This window comes from Notamacropus eugenii, chromosome X (genome assembly GCF_028372415.1).
Source record: "Notamacropus eugenii isolate mMacEug1 chromosome X, mMacEug1.pri_v2, whole genome shotgun sequence".
Classification (NCBI taxonomy): Eukaryota; Metazoa; Chordata; class Mammalia; order Diprotodontia; family Macropodidae; genus Notamacropus; species Notamacropus eugenii.
This window is the reverse complement of record NC_092879.1, coordinates 43,591,225-43,615,164: the sequence shown is the minus strand read 5'-3', so window position 1 is coordinate 43,615,164 and position 23,940 is coordinate 43,591,225. Positions and strand designations below refer to the sequence as shown.

The window sequence follows — 23,940 nt, the reverse complement described above, 5'->3', positions numbered from 1 at the left end:
TCTCAGTACTTCTTAAAGGTTCAAATGTTCACTTATTAAATAGCGTGAGTCTGGATCCAAAAATGGAAATAGACTAAAACATTGGACCAATCTAATTGATAAAATTCAATGGGTACACACTTGGTGCTTAATAAATGGTTATTAAATGAAATTAAGTCATAAAAGGGTAAGTTAATTTTTAAAAATTCCATGTTAAGGCTTTGTCTTAGAAGCTGAGAATGCAAAGGTAGAAAACAAGGTAAGTTTTACCCTCAAGGAACTGACATTCTTGTAAGGTCTTATACTTTACAATTACCATAATATTAATTGTTGTTCAGTCGTTTTTCAGTCATGTCTGACTCTCTTTGATTCCATTTGGGATTTTCTTGACAAAGAGTGGCTTGCCAATTCCCTCTCCAGCTCATTTTCCAGATGAGGAAACTGAGGCAGGCAGGGTAAAGTGACTTGCCCAGGGTCACACAGCTACTAAGTGTTTGAAGCCAGATTTGAACTGAGGGTCATCATCTAGCTGCCCTTAAGTAATAAGAACAGCTCAAATTTACATAAATGTTTTTCTCTGGAGAGCTTTCCTTACAAACCTGTGAAGTTGGTGGCATAAGTAATGTTATTACTTTTTGACTTTAGGAAATTGCAGAAGATGAGCTCCTCAGTAGCAGGGATTATTATTTTTTTTTTTTTGGCTTTATATCCCCAGTACTAGCTCAGTACCTGGTACAGATAGTAAGAATTCAATAAATGCTTGTTGACTCACTGATTGATACAAAGAGTCTTGAATGCCAAGATAGGTGTTTGATGTTTAGTAGACAATTGGGAGCTGCTCGAGGATTTTGACCTAGGGACTTGATCAGGGTGGTTCTTTAATTAAGGGCCCTAATCAGTCAGCCAGATAGATTGGAGTGGGGCCCAGGGATGTGTCTTAACCATCTCAGATTGGCTCTCCGAGGCAATTGCTTATTTTTCCGTGTGAGCATTTACACTTCAGAAATCCGCAAAAACCACATAGTAGGGCTTATTTTTATTGTTTTGTTGATTTTTCCAGAGGTGTCAAACACTGCCATAGTCTGAATCAGATTAAAATGTAATTGGGAAATGTTTAACAAAAGAAATAAAAAACAATAGAAAAAGATAATGTTAATTGTGGTTTTCTAAGTCAATAGGCAGCTCCATTTCTATTTGAGTTCAACAACACTGGTTTAGACTTAAGAAAGTGATGGAGAAAATTTTAATAATGCAGATTAAATTTAAAAGTGCCTCCATTTGGAGGGGGGGAGGCAATTGTTAAACATTTACCAACATACCCTTGAGAGCCATTTCAGAGGCTATTACAGGAGTCTAGGTTGGTGGTAAGAAAGACCTGGTCTAGAGCAGTGCTGCTCAAATAAATTAATATATTTTAACAAATAATATTTAATTAATCAATATATTTAATAAATAGTTTAAATAAATATGAATAAAATAAATATTTTACTCAAATTTACTCGAATAAAAAAATTTACTCAAAAATTTACTAAAATTTACACAAATAAAACAGGATGTCTAAAACTGTATATAAAGAGCCCAGTGGTCCACAGATCAACTTAGAAAATCACATATTAACATTGTCTGTGTTCTATTGTGGTTTAATTGGAATATCAGGCCACCGGATCCAGATGGCTCAGGAGAAGAAGGTAAGGTTCATGACCTTGCACAGCTCTCCATCACTCAAATCAAAGTCAACTGCAAGTCATGTCATCGTCTTGATGTCATGGTCCTCTTCAACAACAGACAAACACAACACAACAATTGTTGTTTAATTAGTTTTGTTAATATATGTCCTGATCACATTTTAATCTGGTTCAGGATGATTTGGGAATATTGTGGGCTGAAATATGGCCTCTTCTTACCACATGTTTGACACCTCTGACCCAGAGTGGTGGGAATGAGAGAGAAAAGGAGAAAACATCTGGGAGAGTAATTATTGGGGAGGTAGAATAGAGAGAACTTAGCAACTGAAATTATATGCGGAGAATCTTGTTGAGTTGTTTCATTCCTGTCAGACCCTTCATGACCCCATTTGGGGTTTTCTCAGCAAAGATATTGGTGTGGTTTGCCATTTCCTTCTCCAGCTCATTTTACAGATGAAGAAACTGAGGAAAACAGGGTGAAGTGACTTGTCCCCGGTCACAGTACTAGTAGGTATCTGAGGTCGGATTTGAATTCAGCAGGTTTTCCAGACTAGCACTCTATCCACTATGACATCTAGCTGCCTGTTGTGGTGGTGGTGTCATTTCAGTCATGTCTGACCCTTCATGATCCCATTTGGGGTTTTCTTGGCAAAGATCCTAGAGTGGTTTACGATTTTCTTCTCTAGCTTGTTTTCCAGATGAGGAAACTGAGGCAAACAAGGTTAAGTGACTTGTCCAAGGTCACCCAGCTAGTAAGTGTCTGAGGAATAAGGAAGTGTCCAAAAATAAAGTCAACAATGATTGTAAAGTTTCTAACTTCAGAATGTTATTATAAACAGGTTTATGGGATAAAATGTTATTAGGATAGAAATTTGATGATGGGAAAAGGTCTAAAAATAGACTCATCTTTCCCTCCTTATTATAAAGTCATATGAATTGTAGACAGTCTTTACTTCGGATAGGGACTGTGTCTTACTCATTTTGATATTTCAAAAGCCACCTAGCACCATGTTTAGCACATAATAGACACTTTGCTGTTTATATGTGATTAATCATGAATAATACTAAATAGTTACATAGTGATGCATAGTTAGTTGTTTCACCTATATGTACTTGGATGAAATTCAAAATACTCCTGAAAAATAATGGTTATATTATAATTCTTATTGTAAAGATCAGGAAACTGAGGCTCAGAGAGATGGAATAGAAAAGGATGCGTCAGATACTTGTTACGTGGCAAGCACCTGCCTAGGTGCAGGGCGAGGCAACAAGAGAGGAGGATGCTTAAGGAGGATGGATTCCCATGGATCTTTAGGGACGAGAGGCGAGGAAAATGGAAAGCCTGGTGATCCTTCATGGTACCAAAAGGATTGTAGCTGGTTACTCCCAGCTCGCTGAAATGGTATGAGAAGCAACGTTTGCCCTGAAGCAAGGGCCGGGAGTTAGTAGTTGTGTTGTTCAGTAACTTCGGTCGTGCCCATTAGGGGTTTTCTTGATAAATTACTTGAAATCCAGGTCTCCTGATCAGCAGTCCAGTATGCTCTCCAATACCCCTCCATTTACAGTCTCTGTTATTAATTAATGAGACATACGAAACACTGGAATGTGGTTGATATTCAATAGATGACACATGTGCATATTGTTTCCCCACTAGGCATGTGACTAAGGGCACACTGGCAAACGTAACAACCAGCCCTCCAAAAAAAAAGTTCTCAGGATGCAATTTTAATTTCAATTAAAATTTCCTCTAATGCTTTCTTAAGTCTAGATAATCAACAAAACAATAAACTGAGCCTTGATTCCTAGAATTTGCTGATTTCTGAGGTGTAAATACTCAAGCTGAAAATTTAACGATCAGTTCTTGTGAGTGGGGGAGGGAGAGTTGTCTCCAGCACACCCTTGGATGCCTTTACAGCCTTACAAGCCCCACTTGAAGGCTGAGTTATGCTAGCTCATTACAATCTGAAACTGCACCGATACCTCCACCTTCTCCAAACCTCTATATTCTCCCTAGGATGTTTTATCCTTCATTCTCGAAGAGGAACATGACATCAAGATGATATGACTTGCAGTTGACTTTGACTTGTATGAGGGAGGGCTGTGAAAGGTTACAACCTCACCTTCTTCTCCTGAGCCATCTGTGTCCAGTGGCATGATATTCACTAGGACAACTGGAGAAAGCCCAAGAAGCAATGTGGGACCCTGGCACTTTCAGATTTAGGTCTTATCACAATCTTAATTGAGTGAGATACACCCATTCAATGAATAGGCTTCTGTAAGTTACTCAAGGGATGGCCCCTTTAATAAAAAAAAAAATCAAACTGGGAGGGAAAGACCTTCAGGGTTCCAGGGTAAAAGAGAAACAATTACTGTTTAGTATTTACATTCACTCTCTGCTAGGTGGGCACCTGTTGAGTCTATGAACTCCAGAGTGAATTGGGTTTAAGGTTTGACCTTTGAGGAAGAAATGTAGCCAGTAAACCCAAAGGAAAAAAGGCAGCTTTGGCCATGGAGTTTACCTTCCCCTGGGCAGAACACCAGAGGACAGGGGAGGGAAGGGGCTTTCATTCAACATTTAAATGAAAGAACTGATAGCAAAACGTGTCTCTGTGGGAAATCCTAGGGAAGGAGGTACCTGTAGTCACACCTGGCCAATGCATTGATTTGTTTTCTTTAACTGTGGTTTTTCTTTGAAAGGGAGAATTTTTCGGGAGGGAGAAGTCACAATCAAGTTGTAATGATGAAGTCTTGAATTCTTCCAATTTGCCTGCATCCTTCTTCATGCTATCACAGAACACATGATAAAGAAGGAAAAGATAATTTTATAAAGGCGAAAATTCTTATACCTGCAGTTTTTGTTGGTAGCAAAGACCTGGAAACAAAATAGATTTCCATCTACTGGGGAAGAAATAAACCTAGTGTGGTACATGGAGGTAAGGGAATATGACTGTGCAATAAGAAATTATGAGTCCTAGGGAGAATGGAGAAATTCTTGACTAAACAAGGGATAGAGAGCATTGTGAACGGCAAAATGGACAATTTTGATTACATTCAATTGAAAAGTTTTTGCAAAAACAAATCCAATGCAACCAAGACTAGGAGGGAAGCAGAAAACTAGGAAAGAATTTTTGCAGCTAGAGTCTGTGATAAAGGCCTCATTTCTAAAATATATAGAGAACTGAGTCAAATGTACGAGAATACAAGTCATTCCCCAATTGATAAATGGTCAAAGGATATGAACAGGCAGTTTCTAGAGGAAGAAATTAAATCTATCTATAGTCATATGAAAAAATGTTTTAAATCACTCTTGATTACAGGATGCAAATCAATACAACTCTGAGGTACTACATCACACCTCTCAGATTGGCTTACACGACCAAACAGGAAGATGATAAATGTTGGAGAAGATGTGGGAGAGTTGGAACACTAGTTCATTGTTGGTGGAGCTGTGAGCTGGAGAGCAATTTGGAACTATGCCCAAAGGGCTACAAAAATGTGCATACCGTTTGACCCAGCAATATCACTTCTAAGACTGTATCCTCAAGAGAGCATAAAAATGGGAAAGGGTCCCACACATACAAAAATATTTATAGCAGCTCCCTTTGTAGTGGCCAAAACTGGAAATCAAGGGGATGCCCATCAATTGGGGAATAGCTGAATAAATTGTGGGATATGAATGTAATGGAATACTATTATGCTATAGGAAATGATGAACAGGAAGACTTCAGAGAGGCCTGGAAGGACTTGAACTGATGCTGACTGAAAGGAGCAGAACCAGAACTTTGTACACAGCAACAACCACAGTGTGCAAGGAATTTTTCTGGTAAGACTGGGTCCTTTTCAGTAATGCAAGGACGTAAGATATTCCAAATGGGCTCTTGAGGCAAAACGCCATCAACATCCAGAGAAAGAACTATGAAATTGGATCGGAGAAGAATGGAGACCATTTTCTCTTGTGTTATGTTTTGTTTGGTTTTATGTTTTCTCCCATTCATTTTAATTCTTCTACGCAACATGACTAAGGTGAAAATGTATTTAAAGGAATGTATGTGTAGAACCTATATAAGATTGCACGCCATCTCAGGGAGGGAAGGGGGAAGAAGGGGAAGGCAGGGGACAAAAATCTAAATTATATGGAAGTGATTGTAGAAAACTGAAAACAAATATAATAATTTTAAAAAGGAAAAGAAATGATGAGCCCACAGAAGCCTGGGAAGATTGGGATGGGCTGATGAAGAATAAAGGAAAACAATATATGTAGTGGCTACAACAATGTAAATGAAAAAAATAAAACCAAACTAAAAGTTTGTTTGTAATTGTAATGATCAAACTTGACCCCAGACAGAGGATGAGAAAATCCATCCCCTCATTTCTTTGCAAAGTAGAGGGACCATGCATGTGTAATACTGTATTTTCAGATTGTTTTGATGTGTTAGTTTTACTGAACTGTTTTTAAATTTTTTTATTTGGTTACAAAAGGTGGCTCTGAGGGTAGGGATGGAGGAAGGTGATATTTGAAAAAAATCGCCACTCAAAATGAAAAGTTATAAATACATATTTAATAAGGTTTTCTGGATATAAATTGTATAGAGAAATAGATTAGCATTGCTCCAAAGTGGTTCAGTCTCTCTAATTCTGAAGCAGTGGGTTCTCCCTCACAATTTATCATCAAACCGTTCTGAGATGTATTATAATGGGGGTCCTTTTTCCCTCAAAGTAATGGAGATTAAGTGATTTGCCCAGTGTCACACAGCTAGAAAGTGTCAAGTGTCTGAAGCCGTATTTGAATTCAGGTCCTTCTGACTCCAGGACTGGTGCTCTACCCACTGTTGCACCTTTTTTAGCATGGGGATCTTTTTTAGCCTAAGAGTTGAACTAGATTGTCCTTAACCCTCTTCCAAATATGCAATTTTGTGATTTGGGAGATTGTTCATGAAGACAGGTTTCCAACCTAATACCAAATTCAGGAAATCCTCTGCTTCCCCTCCCCAGACACTCTGTCAACATAAAGGGGCTGAAATGACCTGTCGGGGAATTGTCATTGCAGGTGTGCTGGGCAGCCACGGAACTTGTGAACTGATCTCTTTCATTGTTTTTAGGATCGGGAGAATTCTTAAAGAAGCATATTTTGATAGTGTAATAAAGTGCTTTAGGAGTCCAATGGGAGACTATTGCTATGTTTTCCATCTTTCACTGCCTTTTGAACTGCAAACAAGCTTAACCCTTCTTCTAGCTACTCTTAGTTTTTAATGACAAAGATTTTCAGGGATCTGGTCACAAAATGGGCAGATCTGGTCTGGGTTGGAACTCTTGTTGCAATTGGGCTGGGGATCCCAGGAGGGCAGAGAAGTAAATGCCTTCTCTTGCGGGTCTCTCACCAACTAGGGAAAGAGGTGAGTATGCACAGATGGTAAGAAAAGGAGAGACTGACTCCTATTCGACCCCACAGAATCATGTGACCAAGACTGGATTTCAAATGTATTAGCAGGACTGATCTCAATTGTCACTGCTGTTGTCCCTCCTTGGTCCTCAAAGAGGACCAGTGACATCAAGAAGGTGATGTCTTGACTTTCAGGTGAATCGGATTTAAGTGAGGCAGGGCTGTACAAAGTGATCCATCAGCCTCACTTTCTCCTCCAGGGATATCAGGGTCCATTGGAAGACATAGGTCAGGACAATTGGTGATGGTCATGAAGGAGGGATAAATTTGTTTCAGCAGGTATTTATTAGGTATCTACTGAGTGTGAAATGAGTACATGGCACTCTCTCACCCTCCTTTCTCCTTCCTGAAGGGGTCTTGTCTGTTGTGGAGAGGGAGAATGGTCCCTTTCTGGTTTGGGAACTGTCCTGGAGACCCATACCACTCTATCACACCCTGTTCACATACATAGCCTTGAGTGCTGAGGTCTGCTCCCCTTTTCCCAAATGCCCTTGGGTGCCAAAACTGCTGCCTAAGGCTCTGTTACTTCCTCCACTTCAAATGCCCTCCCAAAAACCTCCCCATTCTAGACCCAGCTAAAAGGTCAGAGTTTTCAGATCTCAAGTGATCCTTTCTCTTCTATGAACATTGTTTCTTGGGTGGACTTTTCATTTGACAGTTTAGGATCTATTAGCAAAGAAAAGAGAAGGTACATTACTTTAAACTGTTACAAATGAGGCAGGTGAGCAGGTGTGGCTGAAAGAAACATTTTGAGAGACTGGAGGTGGTGTGTGTCAGGTGAATTAAGCCACTTGAGTCCAAGAGCTCTGGGAATAGTGAGGTCCCCCAGACTACCAGTTCTACTTCTAGCCCAGCAGCCCCCTTCCTGCCCCTGGTACCAGTGAGAAGAGAAATTTTTGTGGAGAAGGGGCTCACCTTTCTAAGTACCAGCAGCACCAACCACTGACCAACTACCACAGAGAAGCCCAAGAGCCATGGCAGTACCTTGAAATCCTCCTTCCAGGTCAGTCCCCACAGCCTTTGTCTGGGGAAGCAACCTCATGGAGGTCTGTTTGTGCAGATGCTTTAGTCACAACTACTGAAGACATGGAGAAGAATGTTCCTGTCCCCAAAGTCCTTAGCACTGTTAACTGGTTCAACATTGCACATGGATGTGACTCTGTCAAAGGAAATAACATTAAAGAAGAAATATTATCATCTGGTTGAAAATGAAGCCTTCCCTTGGTGTTGTTTTCTCTCCCCCCCACCCCCATTAGAATGTGAACTCCTTGACAGTGTAAACTGTCTGACTTTTCTATTTGTATCCCCAGTGCTTAGCAAAGTGCTTGTCACAAAGAGAGCTCTTAATGCTTTTTCATTCGTTCTTTGCAGAGGTGGGGGGCTATGGGTGTGAAATACTGCATATAATCCAACTTGATTGATGTCTGGGTTAGTTTTGTTGAACTGCCTTTTTTTAAGGATAGTTTTGCTGGTGTAGAAGGAGGAAGGGATTCACTGGAAAAGAAAGGTGATACAGAAACAAATGATAATTTAAAAATTAATAAAAGAATCTATTGGTTTATAACAATCTTTATATTCTTGCATTGAACTGTAATTTTCCCTTGTGTTTTTGTTTAACTAAAGCAGTGTAACCCTGAAGCTGTGACCCAGCATAACTGGATTGAGAATTAGCCTCTGTAAAGTTGAGAAAGTTCCTTCCTCCTTCTGTACCTCAGTTTCTCCCTTTGTAACAAGAGGAGATGGGATAGGTGGTTTCTAAGGATCTTTCCAGACCTGATATCCTGACATCCCTTTAGTTCTCTGGGTCTCAGTTTCCCCCTTTGTAACATGATAAAGGCATTTGGGACCCTTGGTCCCAGAGAACAAATAACCAAATAAAACATTACACACAAGAGAGGGGCAAATCGGGGGTAGGGGGTGGAGGTGTGTGGGGTGGGACAATGTGAATAATTTGAATGCAGGGTAGGCATCCTGTGCCCTCACCGCTTTGCCTGGTTTTGTTTAGTCACTAGGGAGAATTCAATGGGCGGGAAGTAATAGTCCAAAGAGAGGCAACCGCGTCCTGCGGATGTGTACAGGAGTCTAACTGAGTTTTCAGATGGCTATGAGAACTGCCTGTTTTGAATGAAAAAACAAACAAACGAAAACAATATTCAAATTTCTCATTTAATGCACTGTGGTGACTGTTTGGACCTGGATGAGGTAGGTATATATCCTCTCCGTGAAACTTTCTAAAACTGCAAATTGCAGAAGTTGGAAACGTGCATTGGTAGGGGGCTCTTCTTGCAGGGGATTGCTTTTTTTTTCTTTTTGAATTGGACTTGTGATTTCATTGGAATAAACAACTATTGATGAAATACTTGCTTTATCAATGCAAAAAGGAAGGGGCAAAGCAAAAGCTGTAACGCACAAAAGCGCAGCAGTGGAAAAGCGCGGGATTCGAAACCTAGGCGCGGGAGTCACGAATCTAAGTAGTCCCGGGACCCCACACGGAGGGATACGCATGCGTTTTACGTGCACGTTGGCAGCGCGCGCCACAAGTCGGGCGGACGGTTGAAGTTCGGGTTTTCCTGGCGCGGCGGCGCTCGTTGGGATGCCGACGCCTGGGCAAGTGAACAGATTTTTCCCCATCCCCGAGGTTCGGAGAGCCCGTGGGGCAGATAGGCGCTTCCCTATGGCTTCCGCATCCTACTCCTACAATCCTGAGGAGGTGACCCGCGGCCACCAACGGCAAGTCGGGGATGGAGGTAGAGGCAGAGACAGAGGCAGAGGCAGGGCGGCAGGTGGAGGTACCCGGGGCAGGGGCACGGGCGGCCGCTGGAGCCACAGCAGCTCCAGGGAGAGCAGCGACGGCAGCTGTAGCCCTGACTCCGGTGAGAATCACGGCAGCGGTGCCGCAGCCTGTGAGGCCAGCAACCCCCGTGAGAGCCCCCAGACCGACTAGTCGCGGGGCCGCCGTTCTCGCAACCGGCCCCCGTCCCTGCACCGACCCCGGCGCCGACCTCGGTCCCGCTCCCGTCACAGTGCCCCCTCCTGCATGGGCTCCCGCTCCTGGGAGGGCTATGACCGCCACGACCGGGGCGGACCCTCGGCGGCAGCCACCGTCGCGACCGGCAGCTCTACCGACGAGCGGTCGCCCAGCCCGGGGCCGGCACCGAGCTCGACGCCGAGCCCGGTCCCGAGTCCGAGGCCGTACCTTAACCCGAGCCTCAGTCCCGTTCTGAGCCCGGTTCGGGACCCCGGCCCCAGCCTCAATTCTGGCCCGTTGCCTAAGCCCGGCTTCAGCCGCATGCTGGGAGCTGGCGGTAGCGCCAGCCAGGGTCCGGGCCAGGGCTTCCTGCAGGTTATGGGGTGGCTCTCTGCCTTCCCTGGCCCGTCTGGTAAATTTTACGAACCCGAACCCCGGGGTAACCAGCTCTGGTCCAACTACTTCGAAAAACCCAAGGAGAAGAGTCTTCAGGAGAAGTAAGCCCCCGCTCCTCCCGGGACCCGCTTTCTTCCCCTTCTCTCCTACTTTCTAGTCTTCGCTTGCTTTCCCAACCCCTTTCCCATTTTTCTCTCTCCCTCCCACCCCCTTAATTTTTTCATCGGTTTCTCTGTCCCAAAACTCTCAGCTTCACTTAAATCCCTCACTTCAAAATCTTTCACTTGCCTCCCCAACCCCCTTTCCATTTTTCTTTTCCCTTTCCTTTGCCGTCGATTTCCTCCGTTCTATCAGTCTCATCCCCTCCTTCACTAATTCTCGATTTACTTTCTCCCTTCCACACCTTCCTCTTCTCCTTGGGAACTGGTCGGTATAGGTAACTTAAGCAATACTTTAGAAATGTTTTTGATAGACTTTCCCCCAGTCCCTCTGGGGGTCGGAGGGGTGCCCTGCTATTCGTCTGATGCATGGTGCGTGATTCATCCCAAAGAACGGGTGTATTATTAAAATATTCACATTGCTCCGTATTGTCTAAGAATTACTTTTTAAAAAGTGAAAGCGATTTTTAAAAAAAGTAAAATCAACTTTTTCTCTTTTTAAGAAAAAAAATAGCAAGTGCGAGAAAGTGTTGCCTCTGAGGAGTCAAAAGACCTTACTTAGGTTCGAACCCTGACTGACTGCTGGTGGTTTTGAGCAAGTTAGTCTTAGAGGTTTCATAGAATGATAGATTTGGATCTAGAAAGAGCCCAAGAAGAGACCCTTAAGTATAAACCCCTTCGTTTTACCCACGAGGAAAATGAGATTAGGAACTTGCCCAGGATCGCATTGCTAGTAAATGTCTGAGAGCAGGTTTTAAATCGTAGTCCAGCACTTGATACACGATCCCTCTTGGGACCCGGTTTGTCGTTTGTAAAATGGAGGGAGGGGTGTGGACTAGATAAAGTCTAAAGTCTCTTAGGACTTGAAGTATGTGATCGTGCAAACGCTGTTGTAACTTCTCTCACATTTTAAAATCAAAGATAATACCTGTCTTAATCTCTACCTGTCTTAGGAGGTTAACGATGGTATCTTGAGAGGCTTAAGATACTGGTGTGTAAAAAGGGAAGTACTAGCACTTGTATATGGAGGCGCCCCAAAGCCTTCCGTGGAAAAAAGTCATATCTACTGCCCTTATTTATTATAGGAACGCAGGAACACAGGCAAAGGGAATATGAGAAACTAAGAATTGACCCTGAAATTGCAAACCTGGATGACTGGAAGGATATTTGGGCCCCAAATATTTCAAATATAATATTTATAATAATAATTCAAAATAATATATACTGTTTATAAGTGCCACTCATAATTATGTTCGTTATAAAAGTTACACATAAAATTTTAAAATGTGACATAAAAGATGCCAGTGTTTGATATTAGAATCAACAGAGAGAATCTGGAGTTTGAGTAGAGAAGTGAATCGGTCAGACCCAGTATTTTGGCTTCTGTACTGATTGGAAAGGGGAGAAATGAGGCACCAGAAGTCAAATTAGGCTGTTGCTGTAGTCCAGGAGAAGGTGTTGAGATCCCGAGCTAGGCTGGTGGCTGTGTGAGCAGAGAGAAGGGGATGAAAGCTCGAGATACTGTGGAAGTAGCGATAATAAGAGTTGATAAGTACTTATATATGTGGGGTGAGTGCAAGTGAGCTGAGGATGACGCCTTTTGCCATAAATGGGGGGGGGGGGGCCCTCTGAAGACGAGTGGATTTGAGGAGAAAGTTGAGGAAATAAAATCTGAAATGGCATATCATAAACCATCCCATGCCGGGTAGTTCCATGAAATTCACTCTGTTTCTCGAAAGGAGAAAAAGGGAATGTCCAAAAATATGGAGGGAACAGACTGGGAAAGTGTTGAGGGACAGGAGGAGGTGTGATTGTGTGGGTTATGGATGGGGGAAATTCAAACAATCTCCTCACCCTCCACTTGATTGATCACTCCTTGCAGCAGGCAATATGCATTTTAGAGCCCAATGATTTAGAAAGTAGAATATACTACTATTTACTGAATCTATATTCCTGAATCTTCTAGGAGATTAAATGAGAGAATAAAAATTGCAGAACGGGGGGCGCCAGAAGTTTGGGGACTTTCTCCAGAAAATCCAAAGCCAGAGTAAGTGATTTTCCCATTCCAAAAGTACAGTATCTCATATCTTATATTCAGAAACTGTCTTAAGGGAGAATTTTTTTATGTAACCATATTTTTAAAAAAAATTTATTATTTTATTTTTACCCAATTACATGTAATAATGGGAAGATTTGGAGGGGGGTTTTGCTAGCTAAATGAAAAGCTTTAGACTTATTTCATGGTTTTATTTCTGTCTTGTGGCTCCATATTATCTTCCTCCTAAATTTTACATCATAGAACTGACCTAAGAATGAAGGCATTTTTTTAAGTGAAAATACGACATTCATTCTTTAAACACTCTTGTGTTTATGTGACATTGATTTCTTATTCAAAGCAAGAATTAATATTAAACTGCTAACTATTTGCAGTGACTTTACTTTTTGCCTAGCCTAGCTGTAACATCTATGTCAAATATGGATGTAACAAAATGAATTTTAATAGGGAGCAAATGGTACTCCTGGTGAAATCAATTGTATATGATCCTCTTTACAGTCTTAAGCTGTTTCTTCCTTTTTTCCATATTTCCTTTTCCTTTAGCAATAGTCTTCATTTTGGGGTTCTCTTTTTCTTGCACATATGGGTTCACTTGGCTAATTTGCAGCAGTGTTTATAACCACTGAACTCATAATTCACAATGCTGTATGAGCTGCATCACCAGAAATGTACCCTTGTAGAAAATTCTAGACTCTTCAAGGCTCAGGGAACTTGCATTCATAGAGGTCTGGAAGGAGCCCTTGAAGGCTATGCAGAACCAAGACCAATGGGTAGAAAATGATAAAGACTGATTTTTGAATGAACATGAGGAAGGACTTTCTAATAACTAGAATTGAAGCAGGCTACTTTTGGATGGCGGCAGATGTTGGAGAGGCATTTCTGCATGGGGCAAATAGGTGGGTGAAATGACCATTGAGAGCTCTTCCAACTTGACTATTTTAACTGGAGCTCATCCCTGGTCTCTTACATAAATAAAATTAAACCATTCCTTCTGAGGAAATCATACATAACATCTAAATAGATGAGTCATTTTCCAAGGGACCAATGGACAAGTTACTTTTCCATTCTAGGTTTTTGGAATGAGAGGAGTGGATTAAATAATCTCCAAGGCCCCTTTCAGCTTGCATTCTATGAATTTGAAATGCTTCTTCAATCCTGTCCTCCTTCCTTTCCATCTAAGTTTCTTAAAATTGACCTAAATACCTTATGTTGAAGTTTAAGCTACTTGCCCCCGCAAGATATTACTGTCTCTTATACGCCCTTCATAGACTTAGTGGACAATTTTTTTCCTTAGATTTCATAACAACAGGATAAATGATCCCAGGCTGAAGCTAAAATACATTTTCTTTGCTTTCTGTTATCAACTTGTAAAATGATGAGTGGAATGTTATGTATGTCCCAATCACTATATTAGAATTGTCTTAATTACCTAATTTTTAGTGAGAAGGGGGGGGGGAATGTCATTTATTGGGAAATAGTTGACTTTTCAAAATATATCAAAAAAGGAGGTGGACTGGTCAGGTATTAAGCATGGACCTACCCAGATCATGGATCCGTGAAAACAGTAAACACTTTATTCTATCACATTTCTTAATTTTTCCAACTCTTTTCTTTACATTTAGTTCAGATGAGCATACCCCCAATGAGGAAGAGACAAAATCTAATAAAACTGCTTCTTCTGACTCAGAAGGTATTTTTACTTAATGACAAAGCTTCTTTTTTTGGATAGCATGGATGGTTTTGTGAATAGTAAAACAATAGACTTTGTAAATTGGAAATATTTCTTAACAAGTAGTTAAAAAGACTACAGCAATATATCCCCAGAATTATCTATTATAATGAAATTCTATTTATTCCACAGAAGTAAGAATGATTCAACCTTAGGAAAAACAGTTATGATTAATCTTTTAAAGAGCAAAAAATCACACAATTATTTTCGGAAAAAAACTTTTAATAAACAGAGTATCAGTTATGCTTCAAAACTCTAATAAGAATAGGCACAGAAAGTCCATTTTTAAAAATAAAAATATGTAAAAACAAAAGCTGGCATTATTTGTGCCACTTGAAGCTCTCACAATAAATACAGGTGTAAAGCAAGGATGCCCACTGTTATTTGACATTGTTCTAGAAATGTTGGCAGTCTCATTGAAAACGAAAGAAAATTAAAGGCATGAAGATAATCAGACAGGAGACAAGGTTATCCTTGTATGCAGATGATGTGATGGTTTACTTAGGAAAACCTCAGAGAATCAGGAAGGAAACTAAGAAAACATAACTTCAATGAAATAGCGGTACTCACATTAAATAAAGAATCATCAACATATTCAGTTAGCAATTTAAAAAACCAGGAGGGGAATAATAGAAAAATCACATTCAAAATAACTTACAGAATGCATAAAGTATCTGGGAGTTGGTTGGTCAACACACTCTCAGTTTAATTTAAATACAATTACAAAATCCTCTTTACAGAAATAAGAGATGACTTAAATAATTAGATTAATTGGTGTACAAGGCTAGACTCTCCTAATATAATAAAAGTGATAATGCTCCCTAACTCTAGTGTTATAGAAATCAAACTATCAAGGTTGCTTTATAGAACTAGACAACATAAAATAATTGTAATATTTACATAGAGGAACAAGAGATCAAGAATCTGAAAGGAAATAATGAAAAAAAATAGGAATAGTGCTTCCACACTTCAGACTATAGTAGAAAGCAGCAATCATTAAAACTGTTTGGCACTAGTCAAAAATAAAAAGTCATTAGAACAAACTAGATTCAGAAACAAAGGGATTCAGAAGTTCCATTGAGCAATAATCTTAAGAACATAAAACTAGTTGGGGAAAAATTATTCATTCCTTTTTTTTTCATTTTTCAATTATTCATTGCTTTTGTTAAGCAGCTGGGAAAACTAGAAAACAATGTGGTAGATAATTGCATCTCATGCTATATACCACATTAAGTTACAAATGAATATGTGACCTGAATGTTAAAGGTTTCATCGTTTACAAATTGGATGAAAATGGGAGTGCCTCTCAAAACTGGTTAAGGGGAGAATTCTCAATCAGACCAGAGATACTGGCGATCATAAAAGATAAAATAGAAAATTTCAGTTACATGAAACTGAAAAGCTTTTGTATAAAATTGCTACAGATAGAAAAAAAGAAACTGTCTTGTAGGAAGAAACTTTGCAATAAGTATCTCTGATAAAGGTCTAATATCTAAGAAATACAGAGAATTAATCCAAATATGTAAGCCCAAGAGCTATTTGCCAGCATAGAACTATTCCCAATTAAGGCAATTCTGAACCTTCATGTTACACACCCCCCTCCTCAAAATGGCAAATTTACTGAAAGACAGAGATAGTCAAAGTTAGAAGTGCTGCAGGAATATAGGCACACTAACACACTGTTGACAGAACTTTAGATTTGTCTAGCCATTCTGTTTGCTGTTTGGGGAGGGAATGGGGTTAAGTGACTTGCTCAGGGTCACACAGCTAGTAAATATCCGAGGCCAGATTTGAATTCAGGTCCTCCTGACTCCGAGACTGGCGTCCTATCCACTGAGCCACCTAGCTGCCCCATGATCTAGCCGTCCTGGAAAACAATTTGGAATTAGGTGAGAAAAGTGACAAAGTTGTTCATAAGCTCTCTTTCATATATCTCACTAGTAAGGCATGAACCCCTATGGAGATCAAACAGAAAGGATCCCTATAGCAGCCTTTTTTTTTTTCAATAGCAAAGAATCATAAACAAAGTAGATACTGGCTGAAAAGACCGTAGTATATAAATGAGTGGGATAGAATAGGATTGTTTGATAAGACATGAGGAATTCAGAAAACCAGCAGATGTAAAGTGATGCATCCTGAAGAAAGTAGAGCCCGTAACATAAGTGAAAAGAAGAAGGCAATGAAGTCAATCAATGAATGATTGTAATAGCTGATCTTGGCCCTGGAGAGGAAATGCAGAGAAACATCTCTCCCTTTTTGTTGGGAGAAGTGGGGAGCTGTGGGTGTGGAATGTTCCATACCCACTCAGACTTGACCTCGATGCTGATTGATTTTGCTTAGCTATTTTTCTTTGTTACAAGGGATATTCTGGGAAATGTCTGAAGTAGTTTTACGTTTAATACTCTTGAAATATTTGTTCAGAGGTAAAGAAGAAGAGAAAAAGGAAGACTAGTCACTCCAGGGATAGAGCTGAGAAAAGGAGAAAGAAGTCATCCAAAAAGAAACATAGAAAGCATTCTGAGGACAGGGATGAGCATAGAGGTAAGAAAACCAATCTTGCCTTGCTTGGTCCCCAAATGAGATTTTCAGCTAGAATTTTGGTTAGAGGGTCCCTAATTTGTCTGCTTTCTTCTGCTGTGTGTTTTTGTCATTTGCAATACAATCCTACTGCTGTGCCATTTTATAAGGAAGAGACCTCTGAACTGTCAGAGCTGTCCCAGAGTGAAGCAGTGAAATCCCCATCAGTGGAAGTGTTCAGGCGAAGGCTGGTTGATTGCTTTTCAGGGATGGTTGTTGGAGAGAGACTTTCATGCTTCAGCAGGGGGTTGGACGAGACAACATCTGGGATCTCTTCCAGCTCTGGGAATCACTGAAAAATTTGATAATGACTAACTCAGGGTAGCTAAAACTGTAGGATGGTCCAGCTTTCTCAGAAAGCTGCTTTTAAACAGGTCACTGATTTTTCTCTGCTAACATAGTTAATATCAATCCATTACCCTGAGTGCATCTTTTGTTGTTTTGCCAGTTACCATGAGTGAATTTCCTACTTTGTAACAGATGAAACAGGAATTGTTGTATTTCCCAGGTTTGGGGCGATTTTGTTGTTGTTTCATTTGCTTACTTGTTTTTTGAATGAGTGCAATAACACCTTGGTGCCTACTCAAACGTTTGTTCAGGTCTTGACTTCCTAGTTATCTGCTTTAATAACTAGGTTCAAAGGAGAAACGGAAATCGAAGAAAACCAAGAAGTACAAGAAGAGCAAGAAGGAGGAGAAAAGAAAGAGAAAACATTCGTAAGACTGATTTTGAAATGACTTTATATCACCTTTATATAGGATGAAAGCTCTTTTCTAAGTTCCCTTATGTTGGGAATGGAGAAGGGACCTTCGTGATTTTATTAAATGAGTTAAACTTTAAAAAAAAAAAAAAGACCTCAATTTATTGCTATTTTCTTTGTTGTTTTGCGGGGCAGTCAGGATTAAGTGACTTACCCAAGGTCTCAAAGCTAGTAAGTGTCTGAGGCCAGATTTAAAGTGGGGTCCCCCTGACTCCGGGGCCAGTGCTCAATCTACTATACCACCTAGCTGCCCCAGTTAAACTATTTTTAAGTAAAACCTATTTACCAAACAGTGAGAGTAGGATACTTAAGCTGAGGATTCTGACATGGATTCTTTGACAATTCTCAGAACACATCTGCAGTTTGCTTTCTCCCTCCTGTCAAGCAAGGAAAATAAAATTGATTGTTCAGAAAAGCAGCTACATATATAACTTATATTAAATTGCTTACTGTCTTAAGGAAGGGGGGAAGAGAAGGGAGGGAGAAAATTTATAACTCAACATTTTGTAAAAAATGAATGTTAAAAATTGTCTTTACATGTAATTTGTTTTTAATATATTTAGATTTTATTTATTTAGTATTTTATTTTTCCCCAATTACATGTAAAAAACCCCCAATTTTTGACATTTGCTTTTAAAATTTTGAGTTTCAAATTTTCTCCCTCCCTTTCCGCCCCACTCATTGAGAAGGCAAGCAGTTTGATATGGGTTATATATGTGTAGTCCTGCAAAACATATTTCTGTATCAGTCATTTACATGTAATTTGAAAATATAAAATACTATTTAAAAGAAGACATTCTGTTTTTCTCAGATGGTATGGAGTATCGCTTTAATATCACTTAAAATATCATTAAAATATCATTGAAAATGTGATGGAAGCATGATATGGAAAGTCATGGAAAGAAACTGGTTCTGAAGTCTGAGTGCTATACTGAAAATGCCATCTGGAACAGTTACTACCCATGTGACCTTGGGCAAATCACTTTCCTGCCCTGGAGTGGGTGGTCTCTCCCAGTTGTAGATCTCTGATGCCTTAATCCTAAGAGCAAGATCTCTTAACTTGTCTAACAAGCAAATTTCCCTGCATCTTGATGGATTTTCCTAGATGTTTAATGTGCACAATAACTTATAATCATGACAGGAAGAAGTCCCGGAAGGTTAAAAAGAGTAAGTACAGGAAAGAATCACCCAAGTTGAGCAAGGAAGTCTTGGATGAAGAATTACTACGAAATCTCTGGCCAGGGAAACTATCAAGTAAGTTCTTTGTAAGCAACTGCTATGGAATGACAAATTCAACTCTCATCTCTTTTTGTAGATATAGATAGGTATGGGGTTGATTGTTTAGGGCAGGGCTGGGGAATCTTCGACCTTGAGGCCACATGTGGCCTTCTAGGTCCTTAAATGTGGCCTTTTGACTGAATCTAAATGTTTACCATATGTGGCCTTAAGACCGAAGGTTCTCCACCCCTGGTTTAGAAGCACCATGCACCCCCAAATCTGATATGTCCAACAGTTTTCATAAGGCCCAGATCTGTTTCTTGTTGTCCAGGATTATTCCCCTGAATTGGACGCTTCCATGATAAGGGACTTTCGTCCTTCCTGTGAAGTACTTCATGAATATAGTCCACCTGGTGGACTGAATATGCTCAATAAATACTTAATTAACCAAGTGGTAACCTTAACGTGTGTGTGTGTGTGTGTGTGTGTGTGTGTGTGTGTGGTTGGGATATTTTCCTTTAGCAGAGAATAAAGAACGTGAGAGATTAATTGGACCAGATGTTCCCAAAGCATGCTCTACTTCGGAAGATAAGCCTGTGAAGTGAGTAGCAGTAGAAATGTAGAAATAGAATACTCAATTTATCTAACTGTATTTCTCTTGTTTTCTTTTGCAACATGACTAATATGGAAATATGTTTTGCATGACTTTATACATATAGTTGATATCACTTGCTTTTTCAAGGGGTGGGGGAGGGAGGAAGAGAATTTGGGACTCAAAATTTCCAAAAATGAATGTTACATATAATTGGGAAATATCTAGTGGAAAAAAATGAAAATATTTTTTAAAAAGAAAAAAAAATGTAATGTTCAAGCTTCTCATGTTTATGTGCCTTTCGAGCCTTCTCTTGGTGGTCACATGAGCTGCCACTCTTCAAGTGAGCTGTCCCTGGTGCCAGTGGTCCCTGCTCAAGGACTATGGGTCAAGTAAATGGAAACTTCAGAAATATCACTTAAGGATTTTGGTTTTTTTAAAAGGGAAAGAAATGGAGAGAGAACTAATGGGAAGCAAAACCATCAAGGGGAGGGGGTGCAGAGTATTTAGATCTACACCAGTCTGTAATCAGTAATAATGATCCTTCCATTTGTCTGTCCCAAAGGACTCTGCATTTCTAGGTCAAACTGCCTACTCACTAGTCATTATTGCTTTCTTTATTGTTTCCCAAGGAAATATTGACTTCTTTCTTCTGTTTACAATCTCCTCTTTGAATACAGAGATGACCTAATGAATAAATCCCTGTCTTAATTTCTTTGCAGTTACGGTCATGCTCTGTTGCCTGGTGAAGGTGCAGCCATGGCCGAATACGTGAAAGCCGGAAAACGAATCCCTCGGAGAGGAGAAATTGGCCTTACTAGTGAAGAGATTGCAGCATTTGAAAAATCAGGCTATGTCATGAGTGGGAGCAGGTGGGTTCTTGACATTGAATGCCATCTCAGAGATTAGGTAGTTTTACGGTCTTATGGTAGTTATGTCACCAAGTGAAAATTTGGAATAAAAAAAAATGCGAACATGCATAGTTTGTTGAAACTATAATAACCACAGCAATAATAACTAGTAATTATAAAATGCTTTAAAGTATCTCATTGAGTCTAAGAGAGATTAACATACATCTAGAAAGTATCTGATAGAGATGAACTCAGGTCTTCCTGACTCTAAGTACAGTGCTCTATCCGTTGTACTACCTAGCTGCTCTGTGTGTAGTTTGACCTCAAATTCACTAATGTCATCAGTCCTCTAAAAACATGTCCTACAAGAGTCTTTCTCTAGTCCTTAAGTTGCCATGTAATAAATATTCATAGCTCTCAGCCTGTGGGAGAATCTATCTGAGCACAACTGTGAATTTCTGCCCTTGGAGGATCCTAACATTTTGGCAACGGGACAAGTGTCTTTTCACAAAAGAATGTTCCCTATTTCTGAGCTTGCCTGTTTGGCACCCTAAGTCCAGTGGTAAGTTCTGTCATTGAGAACCAGTCCAAGATGGACCAAGCTTCATTCCCGGAATCAGGGGGATGGTCCCTGGCACAGAGAGTACATTAACAGTGACATAACCTTTATAAGATCTCTTACATATCTGTGCACATGTAGATGTACACATACATGCACATATATATACATATACATAAACAACCAGTTGGTTTTAATCCTAATGTATGTGGGAAGTCAGACTGTGTCCTTACTTGAGACCAGCAGCAATGCCCAGGTCACCCTGTCTTTTGAGAGAACTCTGTTATTGGTAGGGCCAGCCTTATGGTGCATTGTTCGTTGTTTTCTCTTCAAGACACTATCCCAGTCTACATCTAGAATTTCTCTTTGATCAGAGCTTTGTACCTGGTCCAGTTCATAGCCACAGGGGCTGTTGCTTATTCATTGGATTGGAACCTTGCAGGGATTTTGCCCGATTGATAGTATGCTCGCCCTCATGTGCCCTGCTGTTAGGATCCAACAGAGACATGGTTGCCTAGGTGATCCATTTTCCGACATCTAGTTATGTTGCCATCCAGAGTAGACTATGGGTAGCACCACACCAATCTTGTGTCCTTGGTGGTTAAGATTAAGTAGTATTTTTTATGCTGATAGAGCATCAGTGATTCAGGAAAGATGGGTTGGATTGAATGCTAGAAAAGACACAAAATAAGTTTCAAATCAGCTTGGCTTATTTCACATCTGACCCATTTCAGACACTGTTCTTAAATGGGCTACTTGGTATTCAGAAAGACTGGGAAGTCTATGGGAACATTCGATGGGGTTGAGGAGGTGTAGAGTTAGGCTTATATTATAACAATTTTCTAGGCACCGTCGAATGGAGGCCGTGCGTCTCCGTAAAGAAAACCAGATCTACAGTGCTGATGAGAAACAAATCCTGACTTCATTCAACAAAGAAGAGAGACGAAGAAGAGAAAGCAAGATTTTAGCCAGCTTCCGAGAAATGATCTATAGAAAGAAGAAGGAGAGGCAGAACAAATAAGTTTTCTTAGCTGTGTAGCAGAAGTTTAAGTGAAAAACATCTGCATATCAATTTCTTTTATATATATATATATGATTTGTATTTATAAGTATGATTTTAGTTTTATATAGTTCCTTTGCACAAATATGTTGTTGGCAGAATTTAGGTGCTTTTTTTTTTGGAAGGGAGTAATTGGTCTCCAAAGGGTACTAATTAATGAAAATTCAGGATCTTAAAATCTAGAGCTGGAGGAGCTCAGGTGAAAGCCAGGCCCAGAATCACACAGTGAATTGAATTGAGATTATCCTCAAAGTTATTTTCAACTTTGACCTTCTATAATTCTGTGAATGTACATTTGGGAGGGAGGGGGAAGGAGACATGGCAAAGGTCAGCACGACAAAAGATAAGATCTGTAAATCTCACCCTGCAGGATGATGCTTCTATTACCTCTGTATTACATCCTCTGTTGGATTTAACAAAACCAGCATCTCCTTAATTTCAAATGTGTTTTCAATAGACTTGATGGAAACACAGGAAGGAGCCCATTGTTGGTGACAAAAATGAGGTCATTATTGCGAAGGGAAAATAGGGAATTTGAAAATGTTTTTTATAATTGGACAAGCTAGAGTTCATTCCAGGAATAGTGAATGTTGATTCCTTCCCTCCTTGTGTAATAGACCAGCTGAATTGCAAATAAGAGAGAGCATGAGATTTCTACTCAATCTGGATTCAAATCTGAATTCACCTTTCCTCCCTGTGTAATTTTCAGTCAGTACTTCCCTTTCTCTGGGCTTCACAATTCTCATACATAAACTAAATTTCTTAAGGATTCCAGATCTAACTCCTATTAACCTCAGTTGGTTTTTTAAAATAGCTTTGAGTTCTTTTAATTTTAAAAACCTGGGATATCCAGTATACCAATGCAATGACATTATTTCTGCCTAAATTGTGCCTAGAAAATAGATGACATCTAAAGAGATAGATCTTCAACTTTGATCCATAAGCATGTTAGGGGTAAAGAAAATATTAGAATATTTGAACCTGCTGAATAGTGAAGGTATTTTTTTTTGAAGATGACGATTTATTATCATTCATGAGTGTTATTTAGTTACAGTGTTATATGGGGGGGGGAACCCCTGGTTTCCGTTGTTAAGAATAACCTGTTATTTGAATAGACTATAGAGAAGATAGATTCAACTTACTGCTTTTAAAAGCACGTAATGCCATTTGATGTTGGGAAGAAATGGGAAATGCTGGCTGGGTATTTTCATGTATCATCACTCACCATTATCTTTCTACTGTTGCTCTCTTATTGTACCAGCTAGGGAACTAAGTGAGAATGTTGACTCCATGGCTGATGTATTGAGTTTGGTTTATTTTTCTACAAATAAAGCAGATTTCATGTTTCTGGCATTTTCTGGTGATTCTGAAATGGTCATTTTGGGGGCCATCACTTCTTACATCCTGAATTAGGTAACTAACTTTTTTCAAAGCCTAGCACCAAAGCCTTGTCTTGGTATCTGCCAAACATTTGTCTTCTGCCCCAAGATGGTCACTGTACTTTAGTCCACAGCTCACCTTGCCCACACAACCAGGTATCCAGCACATATAGCATAGTATCTATGCTACGTGATGAGAATTGGAAATTATATCTACTCATCTGGAATTAATCTTAATAACCTAACTACACGTAGGTTAATGGGAAAATCTATAAATTCAAGAAGTGAAATGGTATCTCTACTCCAGAAATAACACTCAAAAGCCTACCTAATGACCATGGAGTAGGTGAGGCTGAAATGTCAAAGTCTGACTCGTTGATTTGCCTGCTCATTTAGTATAAGACATTACATTTACTCAAGTCCACTAAATGTTTTATTCTCTCATTAAATGTCCTGATCTCAGTCCCTCAAAATAATAGCTAACATTTATGTAACATTGTGTGTAGGACACTGTGCTAAGCACTTTACAGATG

The 23,940-nt window shown here is 39.8% G+C and overlaps 2 protein-coding genes across 5 annotated transcripts in view; one reads left to right on the top strand and one right to left on the bottom strand.

Moving 5' to 3' along the window:
* Positions 1 to 9,600: 9,600 nt before the first annotated feature.
* NKAP (NFKB activating protein) lies at positions 9,601 to 23,381 on the top strand. Of its 2 annotated transcripts, none has more exons than XM_072627021.1 (9): positions 9,601 to 9,834; positions 12,593 to 12,673; positions 14,305 to 14,372; positions 16,833 to 16,952; positions 17,623 to 17,704; positions 18,890 to 19,002; positions 19,492 to 19,567; positions 20,281 to 20,430; positions 21,815 to 23,381. In XM_072627021.1, exons 1-9 carry the CDS (start codon positions 9,698 to 9,700, stop codon positions 21,987 to 21,989), a joined length of 1,002 nt encoding a protein of 333 aa, XP_072483122.1. In that variant the 5' UTR covers positions 9,601 to 9,697; the 3' UTR covers positions 21,990 to 23,381. The 2 variants fall into 2 exon arrangements, with proteins under 2 accessions (XP_072483122.1, XP_072483121.1); XM_072627020.1 differs by having other exon boundaries at positions 9,604 to 9,834; positions 19,489 to 19,567.
* AKAP14 (A-kinase anchoring protein 14) overlaps positions 14,623 to 23,940 on the bottom strand; it is a 33,815-nt gene continuing 24,497 nt past the window's right edge. Inside the window, exons 8-9 of one of the 3 annotated variants that reach the window (XR_011971284.1) lie at positions 21,202 to 21,639; positions 14,623 to 16,278 (exon numbers count right to left, since the gene is read on the bottom strand). Coding sequence is in view for 1 of the 3 variants with exons in the window: in XM_072627025.1 (XP_072483126.1) it covers positions 21,606 to 21,639 (34 nt within the window). In the remaining 2 variants the exon portion in view is untranslated. Of the gene's footprint in view, positions 16,279 to 20,428; positions 21,640 to 23,940 lie in introns of those variants that run through there. The other 2 variants (XR_011971285.1, XM_072627025.1) reach the window with 2 other exon arrangements.

Bases quoted from the DNA above. Each gene is read 5' to 3' on its own strand.
- NKAP (XM_072627020.1), top strand. From the start codon at position 9,698: ATGCCGACGCCTGGGCAAGTGAACAGATTTTTCCCCATCCCCGAGGTT. The intron at 17,705-18,889 runs GTAAGACTGATT...TAATCATGACAG, and splicing joins AAAAGAAAGAGAAAACATTC to GAAGAAGTCCCGGAAGGTTA. The intron at 20,431-21,814 runs GTGGGTTCTTGA...ACAATTTTCTAG, and splicing joins TATGTCATGAGTGGGAGCAG to GCACCGTCGAATGGAGGCCG.